Here is a 19,774-nt window from a genome sequence, read left to right on the forward strand (position 1 = left end):
AAGATTAAGAGATTTTAGGTTTAAAATCGGTCTGACCGAGCCATCCGGCGTCGGCACCACAAACAGGCTTGAATAAAAACCTTGGTTCTTTTGTTCGGCAGGAACCAAGGAAATTACCTTGTCTTGACATAATTTCTGTATTGCGTTCAGCACATTCGTGCTGTCCTGAACAGAAACTGGCAAGGCTGATTTGAAAAATCGGCATGGGGAAGGTCTTGAAATTCCAACCTGTAACCTTGGGATACTATCTGTAATATCCAAGGATCCAGATCTGAGTGTACCCAGACCTGGCTGAAAAACAGTAGACGTGCCCCCACCCAATGGCACTCACGCAGGGGAGCCCCAGCGTCATGCTGTGGCTTTAGCAGAAGTAGTTGCCGACTTCTGCTCCTGTGAGCCTGATGGTGTTGTAGGTTTTCTACCTCTTCCTCGCCCTTTTCCTGTGAAAAAAGGGGTACCTTTGGCCTTTTTGTACCTGTTGGGCCGAAAGGACTGCATAGTATGAGAATGATATACTTTTTTAGGCGGTGCAGTTGCCGATGGCAGAAATGCTGATTTGCCAGATGTAGTAGTTGATATCATGGCATCCAACTTTTCCCAAAAAGGGCCTCACCATTGTAGGGGAGCGCCTCAATATTTCTTTTGGAATCTGCGTCAGCATTCCATTGGCGGATCCAGAGCACCCTGCGGGCTGAAATCGCCATACCAGAGGCTCGAGCCCAGTAAGTGAAGGTCCTTCATAGCCTCAACTAAGTAACCTGCAGAATCTTTGATATGACCTAGAATTAGAAGCATATCATCTTTATCAACCGTGTCAATATTAACAATCAAATTGTCTGCCCACTTTTCCACTGCATTACCTACCCACGCAGAAGCAATTGTGGGCCTGAGTAACGTACCCGTAGCAATATAGATGGACTTTAAAGTCGTCTCTAACTTGCGGTCAGCAGGTTCTTTTAACGAAGCTGACCCTGGGGCAGGCAAAATTATTTTCTTCGACAACCTAGAAACTGAGGTGACTACCATTGGGGGCGACTCCCACTTATGCCTGTCCTCTTCAGGGAAAGGGTACGCTACCCGCGCAACCTTCTAGGAATAGCAAACTTCTTTTCCGGGTTAGCCCAGGATTCCTCAAAGAATGCATTTAAGTCCTTAGACGGAGGAAAAGTCACCACCTGTTTTTTATTTAATCTAAAATAATCTCTTTCCTCAGGTGCAGGTGTTGTGTCAGTAAACTCTAACACCTCTTTTATAGCGACTATCATACATTGAATACTCTTAGCCAGTTTGGGGTCTACCCCCCTCAAGTCCCCAGTGTCGACCTCAGTGTCGGAATCTGTGTCAGTGTCTCTTTGCATAATTTGGGCCAGAGACCTTTTCTGGGAACTGGAGAGGTCCCGAGTGGATGACGTGGAGGAATCAGCAAACAGAGCATCCTCCACACACTGTCTCCAATACTTTGTCTGTTGTTCAGACTCAGAGAATTTCTTTGCCAGTTTAGCCATATTACTCTGCAACTTTCTCACCCACACCGGCTCAGAACACTCTTGTGCCTCCAAAATGGGTTCCTCCGGGGAAGAACTTTCTCTAGACATTGTACACACGTGTACAGTCACACCACTCACACACAGGGGGAGCTATTGGGGACAGATCTACCCTAATGTCGGTCAGAGGGACCCAGAGGGAATTGCCAGTCCACACCACGCGCCCTATATGTATTGAATATATATATATATATATATATATATATATATATATATATATATATATATATACATATATACACATATACATACACACACACACACACACACACACACACACACAGGTTGAGTATCCCATATCCAAATATTCCGAAATACGGAATATTCCGAAATACAGACTTTTTTGAGTGAGATTGAGATAGTGAAACCTTTGTTTTCTGATGGCTCAATGTGTACACAAACTTTGTTTAATACACAAAGTTATTAAAAATATTGTATTAAATGACCTTCAGGCTGTGTGTATAAGGTGTATATGAAACATAAATGAATTGTGTGAATGTATACACACTTTGTTTAATGCACAAAGTTATAAAATAAGAATTTACTCACCGGTAATTCTATTTCTCGTAGTCCGTAGTGGATGCTGGGAACTCCGTAAGGACCATGGGGAATAGACGGCTCCGCAGGAGACTGGGCACATCTAAAGAAAGATTTAGGACTATCTGGTGTGCACTGGCTCCTCCCCCTATGACCCTTTTCCAAGCCTCAGTTAGGACACTGTGCCCGGAAGAGCTGACAGAATAAGGAAGGATTTTGAATCCCGGGTAAGACTCATACCAGCCACACCAATCACACCGTATAACTCGTTATAGGAACCCCGGTTAACAGTATGATAACAAAAGGAGCCTCTGAACAGATGGCTCGCAATAACAACCCGATTTGTGTAACAATAACTATTTACAAGTATTGCAGACAATCCGCACTTGGGATGGGCGCCCAGCATCCACTACGGACTACGAGAAATAGAATTACCGGTGAGTAAATTCTTATTTTCTCTGACGTCCTAGTGGATGCTGGGAACTCCGTAAGGACCATGGGGATTATACCAAAGCTCCCAAACGGGCGGGAGAGTGCGGATGACTCTGCAGCACCGAATGAGAGAACTCCAGGTCCTCCTCAGCCAGGGTATCAAATTTATAGAATTTTGCAAACGTGTTTGCCCCTGACCAAGTAGCAGCTCGGCAAAGTTGTAAAGCCGAGACCCCTCGGGCAGCCGCCCAAGATGAGCCCACCTTCCTTGTGGAATGGGCTTTTACAGATTTAGGCTGCGGTAGTCCCACCGCAGAATGCGCCGGCTGAATAGTGCTACAAATCCAGCGCGCGATAGTCTGCTTAGAAGCAGGAGCACCCAGTTTGTTGGGTGCATACAGGATAAACAGCGAGTCAGTTTTCCTGACTCCAGCCGTCCTGGAAACATAAATTTTCAGGGCCCTGACTACGTCCAGTAACTTGGAATCCTCCAAGTCCCTAGTAGCCGCAGGCACCACAATAGGCTGGTTCAAGTGAAACGCTGATACCACCTTCGGGAGAAACTGAGGACGAGTCCTCAACTCTGCCCTATCCATCTGGAAAATCAGATAAGGGCTTTTATAGGACAAAGCCGCCCATTCTGACACACGCCTGGCCGAAGCCAGGGCCAACAGCATGACCACTTTCCACGTGAGATACAGGTTGAGTATCCCATATCCATATATTCCGAAATACGGAATATTCCGAAATACGGACTTTTTGGAGTGAAAGTGAGATAGTGAAACCTTTGTTTTTTGATGGCTCAATGTACAGAAACTTTGTTTAATACACAAAGTTATTAAAAATATTGTATTAAATGACCTTCAGGCTGTGTGTATAAGGTGTATATGAAACATAAATGAATTGTGTGAATGTACACACACTTTGTTTAATCCACAAAGTTATAAAAAATATTGCCTAAAATTACCTTCAGGCTGTGTGTATAAGGTGTATATGTAACATAAATGCATTCTGTGCTTAGATTTAGGGCCCATCACCATGATATCTCATTATGGTATGCAATTATTCCAAAATACGGAAAAATCCCATATCCAAAATACCTCTGGTCCCAAGCATTTTGGATAAGGGATACTCAACCTGTATTTCAAATCCACAGTCTTAAGTGGTTCAAACCAATGTGATTTCAGGAACTCCAAAACCACATTGAGATCCCAAGGTGCCACTGGGGGCACAAAAGGAGGCTGAATATGCAGAACTCCTTTGACAAAAATCTGAACTTCAGGCAGTGAAGCCAGTTCTTTCTGGAAGAAAATCGACAGGGCCGAAATCTGGACCTTAATGGACCCCAATTTGAGGCCCAACGTCACCCCTGCTTGCAGGAAATGCAGGAATCGACCCAGTTGAAATTCCTCCGTTGGGGCCTTCCTGGCCTCACACCAAGCAACATATTTCCGCCAAATGCGGTGATAATGTTTTGCGGTGACATCCTTCCTGGCTTTGATCAGGGTAGGGATGACTTCCTCCGGAATGCCCTTTTCCTTCAGGATCCGGTGTTCAACCGCCATGCCGTCAAACGTAGCCGCGGTAAGTTTTGGAACAGACAGGGCCCCTGCTGCAGCAGGTCCTGTCTGAGCGGCAGAGGCCAAGGGTCCTCTGAAAGCATCTCTTGAAGTTCCGGGTACCAAGCTCTTCTTGGCCAATCCGGAACCACGAGTATAGTTTTCACTCCTCGCCTTCGTATTATTCTCAGTACCTTGGGAATGAGAGGCAGAGGAGGAAACACATAAACCGACTGGTACACCCACGGTGTCCACAGCGATCGCCTGAGGGTCCCTTGACCTGGCGCAATATCTTTTTAGCTTTTTGTTGAGGCGGGACGCCATCATGTCCACCTGTGGTCTTTCCCAACGGTTTACCAGCATTTGGAAGACTTCTGGATGAAGTCCCCATTCTCCCGGGTGGAGGTCGTGCCTGCTGAGGAAGTCTGCTTCCCAGTTGTTCACTCCCGGAATGAACACCTTCCATAAGTCCATCCACACAGGTGTCGACCACGCAGGGGGTGACATCACATTCACAGGCATTTGCTCCACCTCCACATCATTTTCCTCATCATACATGTCGACACAGCAGTACCGACACACAGCACACACACAGGGAATGCTCTGACAGAGGACAGGACCCCACAAAGCCCTTTGGGGAGACAGAGGGAGAGTATGCCAGCACACACCAGAGCGCTATATATCACAGGGATATCACCTATAGAGAGTGCTTTCCCTTATAGCTGCATTATTATAATATACTGCGCCTAATTTTTGTGCCCCCCTCTCTTTTTAACCCTTTCTGTAGTGCAGGACTGCAGGGGAGAGCCAGGGAGCGATCCTTCCAGCTGAGCTGTGAGGGAAAATGGCGCCAGTGTGCTGAGGGAGATGGCTCCGCCCCTTTTTCGGCGGGCTTTCTCCCGCTATTTTAATAATTCTGGCAGGGGTTAATATACACCTATATAGCCCCTGGGGCTATATATGGTGTCAGTTTGCCAGCCAAGGTGCTATTTATTGCTGCTCAGGGCGCCCCCCCCCCAGCGCCCTGCACCCATCAGTGACCGCAGTGTGTGGTGTGCATGAGGAGCAATGGCGCACAGCTGCAGTGCTGTGCGCTACCTGGGAGAAGACAGAAGTTTTCAGCCGCCGATTTTCCGGACCTTCTTGCTTCTGGCTCTGTAAGGGGGACGGCGGCGCGGCTCCGGGAATGGACGACGAGGTCGGGTCCTGTGTTCGATCCCTCTGGAGCTAATGGTGTCCAGTAGCCTAAGAAGCCCAAGCTACCACCACTTAGGTAGGTTCGCTTCTTCTCCCCTTAGTCCCTCGGTGCAGTGAGCCTGTTGCCAGCAGGTCTCACTGTAAAATAAAAAACCTAAACTATACTTTCTTTCTAGGAGCTCAGGAGAGCCCCTAGTGTGCATCCAGCTCGGCCGGGCACAGAAATCTAACTGAGGCTTGGAGGAGGGTCATAGGGGGAGGAGCCAGTGCACACCAGATAGTCCTAAATCTTTCTTTAGATGTGCCCAGTCTCCTGCGGAGCCGTCTATTCCCCATGGTCCTTACGGAGTTCCCAGCATCCACTAGGACGTCAGAGAAAAAATATTGGCTAAAATTACCTTCAGGCTGTGTGTATAAGGTGTATATGTAACATAAATGCATTCTGTGCTTAGATTTAGGTCCCATCACCATGATATCTCATTATGGTATGCAATTATTCCAAAATACGGAAAAATCCCATATCCAAAATACCTCTGGTCCCAAGCATTTTGGATAAGGGATACTCAACCTGTATATATGTATATGTATATGTATATATATATATATATATATATATATATATATATATATATATACACACACGCACACACACACGGGGGTGGGGGATATAGCGACCATCGGTGTCTTAAATTAATTCAATAAAAATGGATCTAAAGGTATATAAAAACTGACCAGATCAGATAAATCTGAATAATGGCAATTTATTTACACAAAGAAAAACAGACAATGATTGCACAACTAAAAATTACTAAAATTTGAACAGCAAATCTTCTTAAAAAATAGGATAAAAACAATAGACACAATATAATATAATACCAGTTAAAATGTATGTTAAAATATGTAAAACAATTTTAACTTAACTTGGTATGAGGTCACTGCCAGGTTGGCCAACGCGTTTCGTCATTCAGACTTCATCAAGGGGTTTTGACCCCTTGATGAAGTCTGACCTCATACCAAGTTTTAGTAATTTTTAGTTAATCATTGTCTGTTTTTCTTTGTGTAAATAAATTCCCATTATTCAGATTTATCTGATCTGGTCAGTTTTTATATACTTTTAGATCCATTTTTATGGAATTAATTTAAGACACCGATGGTCGCTATATCCCCCACCCCCCTGTGTGTTTTTTCCGTTGCTTCAGGGAACCACCATCCCTGTGTTTTGGGGGACAGCTGACGCCCTGTACTAACCATTAGGGAGTGTCATTTATTTTAATTGCACGTGGTTCTTAGTTCATTGGTGTTGTACACAAGTGGCGCAATAATCTCCCCCCTATTTTTAAATATATATATATATATATATATATATATATATATATATATATATATATATATAGATATATATATAGATATATAGATATATATATATATATATATATATATATAGATATTTTCACACACACACACAACCACAGCGTTTTTATCCAATATGAAGTCCACAGACCTCAACACACTATGTGCTCCCCTCCCCTTCTATAACACCCTGGTACTTGTATCAGCGATGTGTGAGGAGACGCAGCGTTCAGGATCAGCGCTCCGGCATCTCTGTGAGGAGAAAATGGCGCCAATTGAGTGTTACTAGCAAGCCTGAGAAGCCCCGCCCCCTGTAATGGCGCGGTTCAGCCTCAGTAAATACAGTATTTATACTGGCAGGGGTATGTACACCATGTGTGTACTGTTATGCCAGTGAGAGTAAGGATTTCCACATGTCCCCCCGAGTGCGCCCCCCCCCCCCCCCACCACCTCCCCGCACGCGCTCTGCATTCTGTGCTGAGAGACATGTTTGTGCGCAGCGTCCCGCGCTGCGCTGGTACCTTAATGCAGGGAAGCTGTTGCCAGCACCTTCCCTGTAAAATAAAAAACCTAACAAAGTCTTTTCCAGCGCAGAACTCTGTAGAGCTCCACTGGTGTGCATCCAGTCTCCCAGGCACATTTTCTAAACTGAGGTCTGGAGGAGGGGCATAGAGGGAGTAGCCAGTTCACACTGTTAAAAAGTCTTAAAGTGCCGAAGGCTCCTGCGGAACAGTCTATACCCCATGGTACTAAAATGGACCCCAGCATATTCTAGGACGAAAGAGAAAAGTATTTGTGCTTGTGGCTTCCACCCACAGCCCAAACACATACTGGTAGGTTGAAGTTTTTGTGAGAATTTAAACAGTAAGTTCCACTGTAACACAGACATGTGTAAGATTAAACATTCTCTGATAAATGCTATGTGCTTTGTATGCTGACATTAGAAAAAGGTTAATACTAATAAATATGCCATAGATAGAGATAAACCATCCCCAGCATCACATAATAGCAATACAAGGCTTCAGCCACATCAATAAAAGCAGATTATGGTGTCAATTTATATTTTATCATAAGGTTTACAACCACACTTACCTTGGCTGTTCCAAATAGTTCCTCTTTTATGTGTCCTCCTCCAAATTCCTTTTTTACAGTTGCTCTAGTTGCAGCATACAACATCTTTTGTCGTACCTAAATGTAAAGAAAAATAAAAAATCTTAAATTATATTTAGGTAGTGCAAATCAAAACCTATAAAAGTGCTAGTTATCAAAAACACATAAAAAAAGCATGCTCTATATTTACACTTTGAAGCACAATTACTACACTAAGTAAATTAGACTATTCCCATATAGGTAAACATACTTTTGAAGAGGATAAGAAATAAAGAAAATAAAAAACTTTGCCTCGCCTTCACTTTTTAATATCCTATAAAGTTGGAAAACGTAATTCTACGTAAGTCTAGAGAATAACAAAACAAATTAACACAATATTTTTCTTAAAGAAACTTTTTTTTATTAATTTAGCTGAAAAATAAGAATATTAATTTGTGTCCTTAAGTAACTTACATGAGAGTAGTCCGGAGACCAGGACAGGAAGAGCCACTCATATCCCTGTGCATTCTTAGAATCCAGTCGATACAAAATATAACATGGCTGCTTATCTTCTAACAATGGCAAAATAAAGGAGTCAAAGTCTTTGTCCCACGAGCTTACAGGCTTTTCACGGACGCTCACAGTCAGTTGTTCTGTGAAATACATTTATGTACATACTGCAAAAATTACAATGGTACACACAAACTACTAATTTACACAAATGTCACTTTTTGCACAAGTTAAATTTAAATATGTACCTTATGGAATGCACACTCTTTTTGCAACAAACATCTATCCATGACCTTTTCATGTTAAAAAAACCCTCACCCTGTGGGCTATAACAGAAACATGGCTCACACAATCAGACACGGCCTCCCCTGCAGCACTTTCACATGGTGGTCTTCACTTCACACACACATTTTGTATCACATGTTTATATCGTATAACGATAACATCAATTACATTATGGGCAGGCTCATAATATTGGCCAATTTTATGACAAAAACCTCAGATATGATGTATAATTAAATGTATTATAATTATTATGGTTGTATGGTGCACCGGCTCATTTGTTTCTATGTAGTAGTTTATCTCTCTCTTATGACTGATAAATCTTCCCCTGTGTATAAAAATACTTACACTTGAACATAGTCATCTTATAACTGGGCACACTTTACTGCCTGCTTAACATTTTATACTGTTCATATTTCCACATAATTGGAAAAGAAATCTATTACAAACCATCTTCAATATCCAGTTTCAATAGCCTGTACTTTCCATTTCTGGCTTTAGCAAATGTTTCTTGGACATCTTCACTTGCTGGTAGAAAGAAAAGAAAAAAAAAAAGGTATAAGTTTACAAGCAGTGAATACAGTACAGTACAGTACATGCCCGGTCAAATAACATTACACAAAGCCATCACATAATACTGTAAACGATTTTCCAAGGGAGAGAGCCATTTGCTTTAAAACGAAAGACCATGTAAAAAGTTCCATATTTGAAGCTTTAAAAGAAAAAAAAGCTCAAGATGCAAACAGGTATTAGCTGTAAAAGCTGTATATCCTCGTACAACTAGCTTCAGTACACCATACAGCGTAAGACACTTGGCAGGACTGAGCCGCTCCGAGGGATAAAGGAAATTAAAGAATTGAGACTAAATTAATTAAACAGGGTTCACAAAGGGAACATGCCTGGATTACATACAGTACTTGTTTGAATTTGTGGTAAATATGTAAAAACAAGTTGACAACAAATTGTTCCAGTAGTCTCTTCTTTTCGTATATTATTTGTTAGCATTTCAATTGCTATATGCAATAGTTAGTTAACTTTCCATATAGATGGCTGACCACGGGTGATATAACAATAGTACAAACAAACAATTTCTTTATCTCAAATATTTTGGCCTTTCAGCTGTAACTAGCATAACAAGCTTAGTGTCTCACACAGTATTTTCCTCCGCTCTTTCCTGTATGGAAATGATTGCCTAAATGTGAACAACTGATCTACCCTAATGCATGATTTACTGTGTGTGCGATACTGATCAGCATGCCTGGAAAGACCGCTCCAGTGACTGGTGTCATTTTACTTCCCTGTTCTAGTACTTATACCACAACTTCACTTGAACACCTTTGCCTAACTTGATGTATCTAAATAATGAATATACTAAACCACAGATTATTCCAATGCACACACCAACCAGGCTATTGTAGTTATAGGGTTGCAGCTTCCACACAGTATCTGTAATAGCTGCCATACTGGGCATCGGTCAGCAAGACAGTATTTGGACAAGACTGACCCTGGACTACACTAAGTAGCAGTATACAACGAGCTAGGAGATTCAATCCAAATCTTATGGAATACTACTAGATCATGTACAGTAGATCTATAGGCATGTTTAACTCTGCCAGGAATGGAATTCATTGCATTTTTACATAGATGTGCAAGCACATACTTTCTTTAAATATACAGCTATTAAAACAGATGGTAGCTGCTATGCAGTCAAACTTAAATATCAAATTATTACTTTACATACAAACTATTTTTAGGGGTATATTTTAGAGATGAGCGGGTTCGGTTTCTCTGAAACCGAACCCGCACGAACTTCATGTTTTTTTTACGGGTCCGAGCAGACTCGGATCCTCCCGCCTTGCTCGGTTAACCCGAGCGCGCCCGAACGTCATCATGACGCTGTCGGATTCTCGCGAGACTCGGATTCTATATAAGGAGCCACGCGTCGCCGCCATTTTCACACGTGCATTGAGATTGATAGGGAGAGGACGTGGCTGGCGTCCTCTCCATTAGAAATTAGATTAGAAGAGAGAGAGAGATTGTGCAGAGTCAGACAGAGTTTACCACAGTGACCAGTGCAGTTGTTGTTAGTTAACTTTTATTTATTTTAATATAATATATCCGTTCTCTGCTATATCCGTTCTCTGCCTGAAAAAAAACGATACACAGCAGCAGCCAGTCACACAGTGTGACTCAGTCTGTGTGCACTCAGCTCAGCCCAGTGTGCTGCACATCAATGTATAAAAGGCAAAGCTTATAATAATTGTGGGGGAGACTGGGGAGCACTGCAGGTTGTTATAGCAGGAGCCCCCAGGAGTACATAATATTATATTAATTTAAAATTAAACAGTGCACACTTTTGCTGCAGGAGTGCCACTGCCAGTGTGACTAGTGGTGACCAGTGCCTGACCACCAGTATAGTAGTATATTGTTGTATGTATTGTATACTATCTCTTTATCAACCAGTCTATATTAGCAGCAGACACAGTACAGTGCGGTAGTTCACGGCTGTGGCTACCTCTGTGTCGGCAGTCGGAACTCGGCAGGCAGTCCGTCCATCCATAATTGTATTACAATATATACCACCTAACCGTGGTATTTTTTTTTCTTTCTTTATACCGTCGTCATAGTGTCATACTAGTTGTTACGAGTATACTACTATCTCTTTATCAACCAGTGTACAGTGCGGTAGTTCACGGCTGTGGCTACCTCTGTGTCGGCAGTCGGCAGGCAGTCCGTCCATCCATAATTGTATTATTATTATAATATATACCACCTAACCGTGGTTTTTTTTTCATTCTTTATACCGTCATAGTGTCATACTAGTTGTTACGAGTATACTACTATCTCTTTATCAACCAGTGTACAGTGCGGTAGTTCACGGCTGTGGCTACCTCTGTGTCGGCAGTCGGCAGGCAGTCCGTCCATCCATAATTGTATTATTATTATTATAATATATACCACCTAACCGTGGTATTTTTTTTTCTTTCTTTATACCGTCGTCATAGTGTCATACTAGTTGTTACGAGTATACTACTATCTCTTTATCAACCAGTGTACAGTGCGGTAGTTCACGGCTGTGGCTACCTCTGTGTCGGCAGTCGGCAGGCAGTCCGTCCATCCATAATTGTATTATTATTATAATATATACCACCTAACCGTGGTTTTTTTTTCATTCTTTATACCGTCGTCATAGTGTCATACTAGTTGTTACGAGTATACTACTATCTCTTTATCAACCAGTGTACAGTGCGGTAGTTCACGGCTGTGGCTACCTCTGTGTCGGCAGTCGGCAGGCAGTCCGTCCATCCATAATTGTATTATTATTATAATATATACCACCTAACTGTGGTATTTTTTTTTCTTTCTTTATACCGTCGTCATAGTGTCATACTAGTTGTTACGAGTATACTACTATCTCTTTATCAACCAGTGTACAGTGCGGTAGTTCACGGCTGTGGCTACCTCTGTGTCGGCAGTCGGCAGGCAGTCCGTCCATCCATAATTGTATTATTATTATAATATATACCACCTAACTGTGGTATTTTTTTTTCTTTCTTTATACCGTCGTCATAGTGTCATACTAGTTGTTACGAGTATACTACTATCTCTTTATCAACCAGTGTACAGTGCGGTAGTTCACGGCTGTGGCTACCTCTGTGTCGGCAGTCGGCAGGCAGTCCGTCCATCCATAATTGTATTATTATTATAATATATACCACCTAACCGTGGTTTTTTTATACCACCTAACCGTGGCAGTCCGTCCATAATTGTATACTAGTATCCAATCCATCCATCTCCATTGTTTACCTGAGGTGCCTTTTAGTTCTGCCTATAAAATATGGAGAACAAAAAAGTTGAGGTTCCAAAATTAGGGAAAGATCAAGATCCACTTCCACCTCGTGCTGAAGCTGCTGCCACTAGTCATGGCCGAGACGATGAAATGCCAGCAACGTCGTCTGCCAAGGCCGATGCCCAATGTCATAGTACAGAGCATGTCAAATCCAAAACACCAAATATCAGAAAAAAAAGGACTCCAAAACCTAAAATAAAATTGTCGGAGGAGAAGCGTAAACTTGCCAATATGCCATTTACCACACGGAGTGGCAAGGAACGGCTGAGGCCCTGGCCTATGTTCATGGCTAGTGGTTCAGCTTCACATGAGGATGGAAGCACTCAGCCTCTCGCTAGAAAACTGAAAAGACTCAAGCTGGCAAAAGCACCGCAAAGAACTGTGCGTTCTTTGAAATCCCAAATCCACAAGGAGAGTCCAATTGTGTCGTTTGCGATGCCTGACCTTCCCAACACTGGACGTGAAGAGCATGCGCCTTCCACTATTTGCATGCCCCCTGCAAGTGCTGGAAGGAGCACCCGCAGTCCAGTTCCTGATAGTCAGATTGAAGATGTCAGTGTTGAAGTACACCAGGATGAGGAGGATATGGGTGTTGCTGGCGCTGGGGAGGAAATTGACCAGGAGGATTCTGATGGTGAGGTGGTTTGTTTAAGTCAGGCACCCGGGGAGACACCTGTTGTCCGTGGGAGGAATATGGCCGTTGACATGCCAGGTGAAAATACCAAAAAAATCAGCTCTTCGGTGTGGAGGTATTTCACCAGAAATGCGGACAACAGGTGTCAAGCCGTGTGTTCCCTTTGTCAAGCTGTAATAAGTAGGGGTAAGGACGTTAACCACCTCGGAACATCCTCCCTTATACGTCACCTGCAGCGCATTCATAATAAGTCAGTGACAAGTTCAAAAACTTTGGGTGACAGCGGAAGCAGTCCACTGACCAGTAAATCCCTTCCTCTTGTAACCAAGCTCACGCAAACCACCCCACCAACTCCCTCAGTGTCAATTTCCTCCTTCCCCAGGAATGCCAATAGTCCTGCAGGCCATGTCACTGGCAAGTCTGACGAGTCCTCTCCTGCCTGGGATTCCTCCGATGCATCCTTGCGTGTAACGCCTACTGCTGCTGGCGCTGCTGTTGTTGCCGCTGGGAGTCGATGGTCATCCCAGAGGGGAAGTCGTAAGCCCACTTGTACTACTTCCAGTAAGCAATTGACTGTTCAACAGTCCTTTGCGAGGAAGATGAAATATCACAGCAGTCATCCTACTGCAAAGCGGATAACTGAGGCCTTGACAACTATGTTGGTGTTAGACGTGCGTCCGGTATCCGCCGTTAGTTCACAGGGAACTAGACAATTTATTGAGGCAGTGTGCCCCCGTTACCAAATACCATCTAGGTTCCACTTCTCTAGGCAGGCGATACCGAGAATGTACACGGACGTCAGAAAAAGACTCACCAGTCTCCTAAAAAATGCAGTTGTACCCAATGTCCACTTAACCACGGACATGTGGACAAGTGGAGCAGGGCAGGGTCAGGACTATATGACTGTGACAGCCCACTGGGTAGATGTATGGACTCCCGCCGCAAGAACAGCAGCGGCGGCACCAGTAGCAGCATCTCGCAAACGCCAACTCTTTCCTAGGCAGGCTACGCTTTGTATCACCGCTTTCCAGAATACGCACACAGCTGAAAACCTCTTACGGCAACTGAGGAAGATCATCGCGGAATGGCTTACCCCAATTGGACTCTCCTGTGGATTTGTGGCATCGGACAACGCCAGCAATATTGTGTGTGCATTAAATATGGGCAAATTCCAGCACGTCCCATGTTTTGCACATACCTTGAATTTGGTGGTGCAGAATTTTTTAAAAAACGACAGGGGCGTGCAAGAGATGCTGTCGGTGGCCAGAAAAATTGCGGGACACTTTCGGCGTACAGGCACCACGTACAGAAGACTGGAGCACCACCAAAAACTACTGAACCTGCCCTGCCATCATCTGAAGCAAGAAGTGGTAACGAGGTGGAATTCAACCCTCTATATGCTTCAGAGGTTGGAGGAGCAGCAAAAGGCCATTCAAGCCTATACAATTGAGCACGATATAGGAGATGGAATGCACCTGTCTCAAGTGCAGTGGAGAATGATTTCAACGTTGTGCAAGGTTCTGATGCCCTTTGAACTTGCCACACGTGAAGTCAGTTCAGACACTGCCAGCCTGAGTCAGGTCATTCCCCTCATCAGGCTTTTGCAGAAGAAGCTGGAGGCATTGAAGAAGGAGCTAACACGGAGCGATTCCGCTAGGCATGTGGGACTTGTGGATGCAGCCCTTAATTCGCTTAACAAGGATTCACGGGTGGTCAATCTGTTGAAATCAGAGCACTACATTTTGGCCACCGTGCTCGATCCTAGATTTAAAGCCTACCTTGGATCTCTCTTTCCGGCAGACACAGGTCTGCTGGGGTTGAAAGACCTGCTGGTGACAAAATTGTCAAGTCAAGCGGAACGCGACCTGTCAACATCTCCTCCTTCACATTCTCCCGCAACTGGGGGTGCGAGGAAAAGGCTCAGAATTCCGAGCCCACCCGCTGGCGGTGATGCAGGGCAGTCTGGAGCGACTGCTGATGCTGACATCTGGTCCGGACTGAAGGACCTGACAACGATTACGGACATGTCGTCTACTGTCACTGCATATGATTCTCTCAACATTGATAGAATGGTGGAGGATTATATGAGTGACCGCATCCAAGTAGGCACGTCACACAGTCCGTACTTATACTGGCAGGAAAAAGAGGCAATTTGGAGGCCCTTGCACAAACTGGCTTTATTCTACCTAAGTTGCCCTCCCACAAGTGTGTACTCCGAAAGAGTGTTTAGTGCCGCCGCTCACCTTGTCAGCAATCGGCGTACGAGGTTACATCCAGAAAATGTGGAGAAGATGATGTTCATTAAAATGAATTATAATCAATTCCTCCGCGGAGACATTGACCAGCAGCAATTGCCTCCACAAAGTACACAGGGAGCTGAGATGGTGGATTCCAGTGGGGACGAATTGATAATCTGTGAGGAGGGGGATGTACACGGTGATATATCGGAGGGTGAAGATGAGGTGGACATCTTGCCTCTGTAGAGCCAGTTTGTGCAAGGAGAGATTAATTGCTTCTTTTTTGGGGGGGGTCCAAACCAACCCGTCATATCAGTCACAGTCGTGTGGCAGACCCTGTCACTGAAATGATGGGTTGGTTAAAGTGTGCATGTCCTGTTTTGTTTATACAACATAAGGGTGGGTGGGAGGGCCCAAGGATAATTCCATCTTGCACCTCTTTTTTCTTTTCTTTTTCTTTGCATCATGTGCTGATTGGGGAGGGTTTTTTGGAAGGGACATCCTGCGTGACACTGCAGTGCCACTCCTAGATGGGCCCGGTGTTTGTGTCGGCCACTAGGGTCGCTTATCTTTCTCACACAGTCAGCTACCTCATTGCGCCTCTTTTTTTCTTTGCGTCATGTGCTGTTTGGGGAGGGTTTTTTGGAAGGGACATCCTGCGTGACACTGCAGTGCCACTCCTAGATGTGCCCGGTGTTTGTGTCGGCCACTAGGGTCGCTAATCTTACTCACACAGTCAGCTACCTCATTGCGCCTCTTTTTTTCTTTGCGTCATGTGCTGTTTGGGGAGGGTTTTTTGGAAGGGCCATCCTGCGTGACACTGCAGTGCCACTCCTAGATGGGCCCGGTGTTTGTGTCGGCCACTAGGGTCGCTAATCTTACTCACACAGCTACCTCATTGCGCCTCTTTTTTTCTTTGCGTCATGTGCTGTTTGGGGAGGGTTTTTTGGAAGGGACATCCTGCGTGACACTGCAGTGCCACTCCTAGATGGGCCCGGTGTTTGTGTCGGCCACTAGGGTCGCTTATCTTTCTCACACAGCTACCTCATTGCGCCTCTTTTTTTCTTTGCGTCATGTGCTGTTTGGGGAGGGTTTTTTGGAAGGGACATCCTGCGTGACACTGCAGTGCCACTCCTAGATGGGCCCGGTGTTTGTGTCGGCCACTAGGGTCGCTTATCTTTCTCACACAGTCAGCTACCTCATTGCGCCTCTTTTTTTCTTTGCGTCATGTGCTGTTTGGGGAGGGTTTTTTGGAAGGGACATCCTGCGTGACACTGCAGTGCCACTCCTAGATGGGCCCGGTGTTTGTGTCGGCCACTAGGGTCGCTTATCTTACTCACACAGCGACCTCGGTGCAAATTTTAGGACTAAAAATAATATTGTGAGGTGTGATGTGTTCAGAATAGGCTGAAAATGAGTGTAAATTATGTTTTTTGAGGTTAATAATACTTTGGGATCAAAATTACCCCCAAATTCTATGATTTAAGCTGTTTTTTAGGGTTTTTTGAAAAAAACACCCGAATCCAAAACACACCCGAATCCGACAAAAAAAATTCGGTGAGGTTTTGCCAAAACGCGTTCGAACCCAAAACACGGCCGCGGAACCGAACCCAAAACCAAAACACAAAACCCGAAAAATTTCAGGCGCTCATCTCTAGTATATTTACCAAGGTGTGAGTTTTTTTTTAGAAGTGGAGGTGTTGTCCATAGCAACATCAGATTCTACTTAACATTTTATCTAGCTGCTTCTAGAAGATAATAGCTAGAATCTGATTGGTTGCTATGGGCAACATCTCCACTTTAAAAAAACTCACACCTTAGTAAATATACCCCTTAGAATCTATTCAACCAGTGATGGACACAGCATTCCCCCCTGCCTCTTTATGCCCTGCTGTTGCTTTGCTACTAACAGCTTTGGTGTGCCCTTAATACCCAGTTACCTAACAGGAGGTCCAATCTAGCTAATTCCTCCCTTTAGGAGTTGGTGCTGTCTCGCTCCTTTACCAAGGCTGTGCTTGGCAAGTTGTTGTACAGAAGGTACTATGCCTTTCTCCACTTTGTAGGCAGAGATGGGAAGTAGCTACTGTTATTCTCACAGATAAGCAGTGAGGAGATCCTGGAGCAAATTCCAAATTTCTCATAAGTCCTAGAGGATGCTGGGGACACCATTAAAACCATGGGGTATAGACAGGATCCGCAGGAGACATGGGCACTTTAAGACTTTGAAAGGGTATGAACTGGCTCCTCCCTCTATGCCCCTCCTCCAGACCTCCAGTTTTAGAATTGTGCCCAGGCAGATTGGATGCACTCTGAGGAGCTCTACTGAGTTTCTCTGAAAAAGACTTGTTAGCTTTTTTATTTTCAGGGAGAACTGTTGGCAATAGTCTCCCTGCTTCGTGGGACTAAGGGGAGGGAAGTATGACCTACTGTACTTCCCGTGAGTTCAAAGGCTCTGCTTCTGGCTACAGGACACCATTAGCTCCTGAGGGTTGGATCGCTAGGTACGCCTAGATGCTCGTTCCCAGAGCCGGCCGTCACCCCCCTTACAGAGCCAGAAGTCAGAAGACAGGGGAGTAGAAGAAGATCATGAAGACTTCAGTGACGGCATTTCTGAGGTACCGCACAGCGATCGCATGCTGCGCGCCATGCTCCCACACACAGCAGCACTACAGGGGGGCGCCCTGGGCAGCAGAAAAGCCTCAAACTAAACTGGCAAGAGGGGACATAAGTGCATAGGCACTGTCCTAACCCCCGCCAATATAAATATATAGTTAATTAAAGCGGGACTGAAGCGCGCCATTAAGGGGGCGGGGCTTCGTTCCTCACAGCTCACACAGCTCAGTGCCATTTTCCTCTACACAGGCTGCAGAGACGCTGGTCCTTCCTCACACTTCTGAATAAGTGTCAGGGTGCAAACGGAGGGGGGGGGGGGGGGGCACAGAATATTGGTGCAATATATATATATATATATATATATATATATTTAATATAAAGCGCTGCAGGTCTTGGGCATTCTTTAGTGTTTCAGAACCGGTGATTGGGCGCTGGGTTGTGAGCTGGCAAACTCTCTGTGTGTCTCTCTGACAGACTTTACTGTGGGTCTGTCCCCTATATGCCCGGTGAGTCGGTGGGTGTTTGGTGCACGAGTGTTGACATGTCTGAGGCTGAAGGCTCTACCCAGGAGGAGGCTGTATTAGGGACACAGACAGCTGCGGGGTGACCCTGTCGGCACCGTCGACACCTGATTTGGTAAATGTGTTGAACGCCTTGAATGCTAACGTGGCTCTTATTAGTAAGAGGCTACATAAGTCTGAATCGCAAACACAGGCATGGAAGAAATCTGTGGAAGATATGTTATTACAAAGTCAGGTCCCCTCAGGGTCACAAAAACGTAAGTTGGCCCAGTTGGCTGACACCGATACCGACACAGGCACTGCTTCCAGTGTCTTCTATAGCGATTCCAGGTTAGACCCAAAATTGGCAAAAAGCATTCAGTACATGATTGTGGCAGTTAAAGATGTGTTACATATCACTGAGGACCCAAGTATCACTGATAAAAGGGTCTGTATGTTTAAAGAAAGGAAACCTGAGATAACGTTTGCTCCCTCTCATGAACTGAACACGCTATTTGAAAAAGTTTGGGAAGGTCCTGACAGAAAGTTTCAGATTCCCAAAAGGAATTATGGCATCTTATCCGTTTCCCTCGACAGATAGAGAAAAGTGGGAGTCACCCCCCACTGTGGACAAGGCCTTGTCTCGTTTGTCTAAAAAGGTGGCTCTCCCGTCACCTGACACGGCGGCCCTTAAGGATCCTGCGGATCGTAAACAAGAAACTCCATTTATGTGACCACGGGTACACTACTCCGACCTGTCATTGCGTCTGCGTGGGTAAGTAGTGCTATCGAAAAGTGGGCAGATAACTTGTCATCTGATATAGATACCCTAGACAGGGATAACATCCTCTTGACGCTGGGTTATATCAAGGACGCTGCAGCATACCTTAAGAAAGCTGCGAGAGATATTGGTCTTTTGGGATCAAAGGCCAATGCCATGGCTGTCTCAGCAAGGCGTGCGTTGTGGATTCACCAATGGAATCTCTACCATATAAAGGTAAGGCCTTATTTGGAGATGGCCTTGATGATTTGGTGTCTACAGCTACCGCGGGTAAGTCATCCTTTTTACCTTATGTTCCTCCACAACAAAAGAAAACGCACCATTATCAGATGCAGTCCTTTCGGCCCAATAAATTCAGAAAGGGCCAAGGTTCTTCCTTCCTTGCTACTAGAGGAAGAGGAAGAGGTAAACGATCTCCAGCCTTGTCAGGCTCCCAGGAGCGGAAGTCCTCCCAGGCTTCCGCCAATTCCACCGCATGACGTTGGGGCTCCTATGTGGGAGTCCGCACCGGTGGGGGCCCGTCTCAAACTCTTCAGTCAGTTTTGGGTTCATTCGAACCTAGACCCTTGGATTTAAAAAAAAGTATCCCAAGGGTACAAGCTGGAGTTTCAAGACGTCCCCCCTCGCCGTTTTTTTTCTCAAATCGGCCTTACCAGCTT

The 19,774-nt window shown here is 44.8% G+C and overlaps 1 protein-coding gene across 1 annotated transcript in view; it reads right to left on the reverse strand.

The window, feature by feature from the left end:
• The window catches only part of TWF1 (twinfilin actin binding protein 1), a 63,395-nt gene that overhangs the window by 23,388 nt on the left and 20,233 nt on the right, over positions 1–19,774 (reverse strand). Inside the window, exons 2-4 of the mRNA XM_063927344.1 lie at positions 8,951–9,028; positions 8,183–8,361; positions 7,712–7,807 (exon numbers count right to left, since the gene is read on the reverse strand). Coding sequence (XP_063783414.1) covers positions 7,712–7,807; positions 8,183–8,361; positions 8,951–9,028 — 353 coding nt within the window. The remainder of the gene's footprint in view (positions 1–7,711; positions 7,808–8,182; positions 8,362–8,950; positions 9,029–19,774) is intronic.

Source organism: Pseudophryne corroboree, chromosome 6 (assembly GCF_028390025.1).
Source record: "Pseudophryne corroboree isolate aPseCor3 chromosome 6, aPseCor3.hap2, whole genome shotgun sequence".
In the NCBI taxonomy this organism is placed as follows: Eukaryota; Metazoa; Chordata; class Amphibia; order Anura; family Myobatrachidae; genus Pseudophryne; species Pseudophryne corroboree.